Genomic DNA, 8,989 nt, shown 5'->3' on the forward strand with positions numbered 1-8,989 from the left:
AGGAGTTGACAGCGTGTCCAGTCATTAAGGCGGCAGAGTAAATCAAACAGCTCAACAACTCAATTTCATTCAGTTTCCACGACTGTGTTTCCTGACGCCTGCTGCACATGAGAGGACGAGTGGGAAGATGCAGATCTGAACAAATTACTGGGACAAATAATCATCTGTAGTGTGAGGGGTTCACAGACAGGCTGCTTTCAGACATGCTCTGAACTCTGAGTGTTTGCAGAAATCACTAGCTTGATTGGAAAGAGTCGGGAAAAGAAACTTTGACACAAACAAACAAATAAATACAGTGTATTTGTATTTGACTTTAACGTTTCTTTCTGTCCTCTGGTCCGTGCAGGTGGTTTTGTCATGTGGACGATGACAACTATTTGAACCCGGAGGCCCTCGTCTCCCTGCTCTCCTCCTTCCCCCAGGAGGGCGACATCTACGTGGGCAAACCGAGCCTGGACAAGCCCATCACTGCTCACGAGCTTCTGGAGGGCAACGCAACGGTACCACACCACAGTGTTTATTTACAGGGCCTTTGAATTTGGGAATCAGGGATAAACGATGGCGTTAATTTAGAAAATTTATTTCCTCAAATTATCGGTGAGAGCCCAGGAGTCTGAGTCAGGTCCTGCTGCCCCCCCCCCCCCTTTGTAAAAATGCTGGATAATATCATACTTATTATATTTTGAACGTGACGAACACGAAACTGAAAAGGATTCATACACGTACAAGACGCTGAAAAAGACGTTAGGCTTCTCAGGATTTGAGCTTTCTGTTCCCCTTTGATGACGACTTTGGATTTTGTAACTTGATTAAAAATAAAAGCTCAATGACAAATTAACACAAAGCGGAAACCACAACACGAGCATGTGGATGTTACTAACGCAGGATTCATGCCAGAGGAACTTCTTCTCAGACTGAAACTGTGCTGAGCAGAGTCCCAATCACAGTCATTTATATTTTTGTGATAGAATTCATCAGTTCAGATGTTGAATAAATTGGAGTCCTCAGCGTTCCAACCCCGGAGCCTTGTTGTTTTCTTTCTTGGCAGCGCCTCTGAAGCAGCATTTACACCACAGCACTCTATAACTCCCCTGAAACCTCCGGCTGGATTTAATTTACGTGGACCGATAACTCCTTAAGGCAGGGTGACCCCTCTGAGATCTTTTCACGTGATTAATCCCAATGATCTTAACAGCGTTTTAAAGTGTAACTGAAAAGTCCAGTATTTCACATTATTATCACATTTAAAATCAAACTCAGTGCAGTTTGGAATGAAGCTGTTTACACGGTTTTAAACCTCGTCCCAATGTTCAGTGAGACTCTAGGATGAGCTGATCAGATCTTGGTGGTCGAAGGTCAAAGGTCACAGTGGCCTCGCATGTCCCTTTTTTCTGCCGTGTTAATAAATTATCTTAAGAATTCCTCCAGGGAATCGTTTTTGAATTTTCACTTGGCCTCACAGAGGAACTGATTAGAATTCGGAGGTCAAAGGTCACTGTATGTGTGAGGCCTCTTGAGGAGGGTTCCTGGAGACTGCCTTCAAGGAAAGTCTTCAGGTTTTAGCCAGTTGTCGCCTGGACTCACAGATTAAAGGTGACTGTATATAAGTCATAAACTTTAAAAATAGGAGGTTTCTTTTGTTCTTGATTTCTTTCCCTCTCTCTCCTCCATGCTTCCCTTCTTCTTTCTGTTTGGATGCTCTGCTGCTCTTAATGAACTGAAGCTGAGGTACCTTCCTATTGGGTTTCTGCCAAAACGCAGCCAGGCCAAGTTAACCACCGCAACGCTAAATCCATATTTTACATTCTTACTCTGCAGAACGGGACGGAGAGGAGGAAGCAGTCAGGGCAAGACACAGGAATATATCTGCATGGATGAATGAATGTATAGGATGGATGTGTGTGTTCACATGGGAAGGATTTTCAGACCCAAGTGGATCAATGAGTGATTAGTGTCTTGTTGGGATATTGATTAGTGGTAAAACACACACACACACGCACACACACACACACACGCACACACACGAAGAAGACTCCCTTGGGGAAGGAGGTAGTCAAACTGCAGGAGGTCGATAGTTTGTTTTTGAAACACACATTCAGCCATTACTGTGTGTGTGTGTGTGTATTAGAGTGTGTCGTTCACATGCTCTCCAGTCGGATTAATGCTCCCATTTAGTTAAAGTGCATTAGGAATCCAGCAAGCTGTTCTGAATAGCGTGCCATCCTCCCCGCACACTTCAATCTCTCTCACTTATTTCTGGGAATAAACGACTCCCTTCATCTCCCTCGTGTCACTTTCTCTTCCCTGATTGCTTCCATTTACACTGGAAAATAGATCTTTATTTATCTTTCGCTTCCTAACTCCTCTCCCTCTATTTTCCACTCACATTTTCTGACTGTTCCCTCTCTTCAGCTTCTCTCTTTTTGTCATCTCACCATTTCCGCCCCTTGCCGAGGAAGCCAGGGTGATGGAGAAAACATCCTCTTTGTCTCCTCGTCTCATTTTATTAAAAACATTTCGCTGCCGAACTCATTTGATTTCCTGTCTCTATTGTGAGGAGGAAGAAACAGGGCAGAGAAGGAGCAGACTCTTACAATAAAAGGACTTCCACAGAGAGGGAAGGAAATTAGACTGAAAGGAACAACCTGTAAAAGACAGAGGAAGGAAAGAGAGGAGACAATCCAAAGGAATGAAAGGAAGGAGAAGTCCAAACGGAGGAGGAGGGAAAGAGAGAGGGACAAACGACGAGGCAGGAAATGGGAAAAAGATGAAATTAAAAGATGGGGAAGGAAATGGAAAAGGAAATAACTGAGAAGGAAAAGCGTGGAACACTCGTCAAAACGAGTGATTTGATTAAAATCAATATTGTTTCCAGTTATTCTGTGTTTACATGTAATTGTTAATATCTGTGTCATCACTCAGAGGGAGGTTCGATTCTGGTTCGCCACTGGAGGAGCTGGTTTCTGTCTGAGTCGAAGTCTGGCGGAGAAGATGGCTCCATGGGCCAGGTATTTAATACTACCAGAAATACTACTACACATATTTATATATACACCCAATTGTCCATATGAGTGCAAATAAAGAGAATATGTGAAACAGTTTTTTGTCACCACGGGCCTAAAGAAAACATTATGATTTGGCATCTTGCAAATAATTGAATTAATGACGATTAACAAATACAAAAAAAGTCAAATTGTTTTTTCCTTTTTGCCAAATTTAATTTACTTCATCTTTGACAATATAGCAAACAACAGTTTCTTATTTAATTTTGATCTAGATCCTTAAGACTGAAACCCTATTCTCCCGGCAGCTACTATTTTTAATTCAGGCAATTCAAATTAAATTCAAACGACTTGAAGCTAAATTATAAAATTCACCTTAATTAGTTTATGATTTATATTGTTAAAATCATGTTATTGTTGCTCAGAAATACAACCAAGACTTTTGTTTAGTGGCATAATTTTGCATTTTTTCACCGGCTCACTGAACTCGATCCATCACAGAAACAGCAGCATAACTTTTTCAAAGATGAATAATAAATCTTCACAGTGATTAATCATAAATCTATAGTGAGTTTCATTTTCTGAAACTTTATCTTTATACTTCACTAAAAGAAACGGAGACAAATGGACACAGGAACGAGTTCATTGGATGAAAACATGCAAAACATCAACAAAAACATCGATAGTTTTAATGAAACTGATTTAAAAACATAAACTGAGATCTGTAGATATTTATTATTATTATTATTATTATTTGTGTGTATCAGTGGCTCCCGGTTCGAGCAGACGTCAGCGACCATCCGTCTCCCTGATGACTGCACGGTGGGCTTCATCGTGGAGAAGAGACTCGGCGTCTCCATGGTTCACTGTCCTCTGTTCCACTCGCACCTGGAGAACCTGCTGCTCGTCAACCACAGAAGCATCGCACACCAGGTACTGACTCACACACACACTCTCACTCACACACTCTCACACACTCTCACTCACACACTAACACACAAACGCACGGTTAAATGTTGTGTGTTTTCCCAGGTGACACTGAGCTACGGGATGTTTGAGAACAAGATGAACAGCATCGAGGTGAAAGGGAGCTTCACGAAGGAGGACGACCCGTCCAGGTCCGTCTGTCTCTGTCTCTGTCTCTGTCTCTCTCTGTGTCTGTGTCTGTCTGTGTCTCTCTCTGTCTCTGTGTCTGTGTCTGTGTCTGTGTCTATGTCTGTCTCTGTCTCTGTCTCTGTCTCTGTGTCTGTGTCTCTCTCTGTGTCTGTGTCTGTCTGTGTCTCTCTCTGTGTCTGTGTCTGTGTCTGTCTCTGTCTCTGTCTGTGTCTCTCTCTGTGTCTGTGTCTCTCTCTGTGTCTGTCTCTGTGTCTGTGTCTGTGTCTGTGTCTGTGTCTGTCTCTGTGTCTGTCTCTGTCTCTGTGTCTGTCTCTGTGTCTGTGTCTGTGTCTGTGTCTGTGTCTGTCTCTGTGTCTGTGTCTGTTTCTGTGTCTGTGTCTGTGTTTGTGTCTGTCTGTCTCTGTCTCTGTCTCTGTGTCTGTGTCTGTCTCTGTGTCTGTCTCTGTGTCTGTGTCTGTCTCTGTCTCTGTCTCTCTCTCTCTCTCTCTCTCTCTCTCTCTCTGTCTCTGTGTCTGTCTCTGTCTCTGTCTCTGTCTCTGTGTCTGTCTCTGTGTCTGTCTCTGTCTCTGTCTCTGTCTCTCTCTCTCTCTGTCTCTGTGTCTGTCTCTGTGTCTGTCTCTGTCTCTGTCTCTGTCTCTCTCTCTCTCTCTCTCTCTCTCTCTGTCTCTCTCTGTCTCTGTGTCTGTCTCTGTCTCTCTCTCTCTGTCTCTGTCTCTGTGTCTGTCTCTGTCTCTGTCTCTGTCTCTCTCTCTCTCTCTCTCTCTGTCTCTGTGTCTGTCTCTGTCTCTGTGTCTGTCTCTCTCTCTCTCTGTCTCTGTCTCTGTCTCTGTCTCTGTGTCTGTCTCTCTCTCTCTCTCTCTCTCTCTCTCTCTCTCTCTCTCTCTGTCTCTGTCTCTGTGTCTGTCTCTGTCTCTGTCTCTGTCTCTCTCTCTCTCTGTCTCTGTCTCTGTCTCTGTCTCTGTGTTTCATCTTCATCTCTTCATGCGACACACGGCCGCGGCTGAGACATCACACGTTAATTTATATTCACGACAACACGCCTGCACTCTCTGCTCTACACACATCTGACTGAAGTCTCACACACACCTGCAGATAAACGCAGGTGGACACAGTGATGTCAGAGTCCAACAAAGACTCTTATGACAACAAGTAGTTGCAGCTTAATTAGCAAGTAGTCGCATAATAACTGGAATATTAAATTCTGATACAGATCCAGGAATTTGTTATCACTTTCTTTAACATTGTAAGAAAGGGCCCTGGGCCTAGTTATACACTCTACTGAGGGTCTATGTAGTTTTATGTTGTGTAATATAAGGCTGTATGATTGAGTAACTGTGAGGTCGAGTTCTTTGATATACTATAGACTCCTCTATGAAACAGATGGAACTGTAGAACTATACTTATCAGTGTCTGGTGGCCTCTAGGTGAGAAGAGAGCGATGTCCCTGTTCGGAGCGTGGAGGAGAGAAGTGGTTTCATCTCGTTTCCTTCTCTCTCTCTCTCTCTTTCTCTCTCTCGCTCTCTCTCTCTCTCTCTCTCTCTCTCTCTCTCTCTCTCTCTCTCTCTCTCTCTCTCTCCGCTCATTTCTTCTTATCTCTGCATCGTTGCTACCAAGAAAAAGAAGAAACTAACACTCTCATCCTTTGCACGGCCCCTTTTGAATTAAGCCTAACCCTAACCCTACCACAGGAATAATATATAAACTGTCAGCGGCCTCGTACACATGCAGCGTATCTGCAAATGAACATGAGATAATAGGATAAATGATTTCTTATCTATATTCTGTCTCCTGCAGGTTTAAGACCGTCCACTGCCTGTTGTACCCGTTCACCAGCTGGTGTCCCTGAGCTCCACAAGGAAAGACTCTGAAAAGAACACGGGACAAACAGCCGCCGGCCCCTCGTGGATGAGGAGCTCTTGAATTGTGAATACTGCTGGTCTGAAGGATGAAGACTAGGACGCCCACTCTTCGTCCCTGTGACTACATCCATACGACTACGTATTCATTTAGAAACAAAACTATTTGTATAGATGGATTAATCTGCGTGGAGGAAATGAGAAGTGAGAAGTCGAGTCCATCGGGACGGGAACTCACGTTGTGTCCAAACGTCTCCCTCGCACTTTCCTAACTTCCCCATTTTTTACTTGTTGATTTGGACTGAAGCACTCAACCTCAAAACTTTGTCCACAAAGTTTTGAGGCTATTTCGTTGAGAAATGGACAAAATGTGATTGTACTCGAAAAAAATCTGTGCACTTTATTGAAATTTAGGTTTGTTATATCTTCTATTAATCGGATTATTTTACTCTCATGTAGATGATGAATAAAAGCAGGACTGGACCCACGGGACCTGGATTATCTTCAGGTGGTGCTGAGGGTGAAGTTTCTGAGTTTATTTTAGTTTCTATTGATTGTGTGTGTGTGTGTGTGTCAGTTTTTTTATGTGTGTTTGTGTGTGTGTGTTTTATGAAGGGGATCGTGTCCTTGTACCTGTGAAGTCTGCACACAATGAACCATTCTGACATCTCTCTCCTTATCCAAACCCTCTGTCCTCCCTCCGAGGCTTCTCTCGCCGTCCACCTCCCCCCCCCCCCCTCCATCTGTCTTCTTACCCTCCCTCTCCTCTCTCCTCCCCCTGTCTCTCTCTTTACTCAGACTTACACACAGTAGCTGTGGCTGCACCTCCAAGGCCACGACTGAGTGAACAACCAACTTCCCCTTCATCCTAGCTTCCTCATTTCTTACTTAAACCCCTCAAAACATCAACAAACTAAAAGCATGAAGGTCACAGCTGACACGTCTGAGACCTGCTCTTCACCACGTCTTAAAAAATAACTCACATCTGTGGGCGAGTCTCATCATGACGGACAGATCGGGTTCAGGACGGGATTACAGATCTCACAAAGACACTGATGTTGGTGCAGCAGCTGGAGGAGGAGGCGTGTCCCATCGTACCTGCAGGGACACGACACTGTTCCTCCAGCACCCCCCCCCCCCCCGCAGGTGGCTGGTTTGTGCTGATTGGAGATCAGATGAATACAGATACGTTTGCTGAATGTGAGGTGGATGGAGAGTGGATGGGAATGTGTTGGAATGGCTGAGTGGCCGTGACACGCGTGAGGACAGTGCGGGGGGGGTCGAGTGTTGGAAAGCAGGCGGAGATATCACTGTGATGCAGAACCAGTTTAATGCTGTGGTTTACAGGATAAGTGATATTTATAGTCGTACTTTAAAAAGAAGCTCTGGTTTGATGAGTGGAAAATAAGATTAAATTACACACGTAAGGAATAACATTTTCGCTGCCTTGAAAAACAGAATGATTGAATTATTAAAGTGTCTGGGACAGTAGACGTTTCATTTCTGAAGCAAACTTATGAACAATTAGAATTATAAGAGAATAATAAGAGATTAAATTAACACTTAGCCTGATGAATTTGGCCTCATCTGACGTGAACTATGATTTTATTGTTTGGTCCATGCCCCATCAACTAACATGGAGGATGCAGGGTTTAACACTGCAGCTAGCCAACACTTGATTTACATTAATCTGATTTGGTTCACACGGCAAACTAAATCTGTTCATGTGTGTGAGTTCACTTCTAACTGACTTTGACTTTGTTGGTTATTATATTCAGATTTTAAATTGTTCCCTACAAGACAATACAAAAAATTCATAAATGCCCCGAAATAACCAAGAATAGAGAAAATGACCAAGTAACCGTCTCTCATGCTTTGGGAGCAGAGTTATTAGCTTCTTCAATAAAATCTCTGGAGACGAGAAGCCACCTTGAAAAAAGTCAATTACTATCAAAGTTATAAAAATCTTATTGAAGAATGTGTGAGTTGGCAAAGGTCTTATCTTGAGATCACAAGATAATTATCATCTTGTTCTCTTTTCAGCACAACTTGATTAAATCTGCTCGAGAGAATCAACTTCACGCGTTTGTGTTGACAGCCGAGTGTTCACTGGTGAATATTTTGGGTACAATAGTGACTCGGTGGTAAAATACCAGTAAATATTTTTACTGAGGCTGTCGCTCGTTTAAAAAAATCAAGTTTGATGACTTCCCTCCCGTCGTTGGGATCCAGAGAGAGCTGATTGGCCAACGGATCTGAGCCAATCAACTGTCCCTGGTCGACCTGGAGCTGCTCCGAGCCTCGTCCACAATCATCTGAGTTGCAAAAGGTTTACGGGCTGACGGAGGCGGAGCCTGTTCTCAGCTCTTGTCTCTTGTTCCTTTGCAGCAGCTGCTTCTCGAAAGAGACACGTCGATTATTTATGGATATTAATCTTGCAAAAAGGTGCAGTTGGCAAGACTGCGTGTTTAACGAGTCCAGGACCCGTTGACAGGTCTTCTGCATGCAGGTATTGAATATGCATCTGTACCATCAGGGGGCGTCGGCCTCGTCTGAGAACGAGAGAATGATATTCCTGCGTCCCCCCCGACCCCCCCCGTGTTTGTCTGTTGTCCGTTGCACGATAAATTTATGACCATGGCTGTCCGTGAGCAGGACTCGGTGTGGAAGCAGAGGAGCGGGTCAATTGGAGGCAGAGTGGAGCAGCTGTCAGAGGAGCGCTCCTCCGTCCATCACATTAAATCGACAGGGCCTCTTAAAGGACAGCTGGGCCGAGAGGGAGCCAGGGAGGATTAGAGTGAGGGAGGAGGAGAGAGAGGCAGGTAGGTCTGCAGAATCAAAACCACGCTGGGGAATCTGAGGGACCAGCGTTTTCCTATTTCTGCAGGAGTTGTTGTTCTTCAGCAGATACTTGATGGATTGCTGTTAAATCACAAGGCCGTATTCTAAAGCTTCACAGCCACAGCTCCACCCACTGAACTCTAAGATACCACAACATGGACAATACGACTTTGG

At 44.1% G+C, this 8,989-nt stretch overlaps 1 protein-coding gene across 1 annotated transcript in view; it reads left to right on the forward strand.

Annotated features, from left to right (window-relative positions):
* The window catches only part of mfng (MFNG O-fucosylpeptide 3-beta-N-acetylglucosaminyltransferase), a 12,598-nt gene extending 6,081 nt beyond the window's left edge, over positions 1-6,517 (forward strand). Inside the window, exons 4-8 of the mRNA XM_053419581.1 lie at positions 347-500; positions 2,923-3,008; positions 3,770-3,935; positions 4,035-4,120; positions 5,913-6,517. Of these exons, the coding sequence (XP_053275556.1) occupies positions 347-500; positions 2,923-3,008; positions 3,770-3,935; positions 4,035-4,120; positions 5,913-5,964 (544 nt within the window). The 3' untranslated portion in view covers positions 5,965-6,517. The remainder of the gene's footprint in view (positions 1-346; positions 501-2,922; positions 3,009-3,769; positions 3,936-4,034; positions 4,121-5,912) is intronic.
* The last annotated feature ends 2,472 nt before the right edge of the window (positions 6,518-8,989 follow it).

The sequence above is a fragment of the Pleuronectes platessa genome, chromosome 3 (assembly GCF_947347685.1).
Source record: "Pleuronectes platessa chromosome 3, fPlePla1.1, whole genome shotgun sequence".
In the NCBI taxonomy this organism is placed as follows: Eukaryota; Metazoa; Chordata; class Actinopteri; order Pleuronectiformes; family Pleuronectidae; genus Pleuronectes; species Pleuronectes platessa.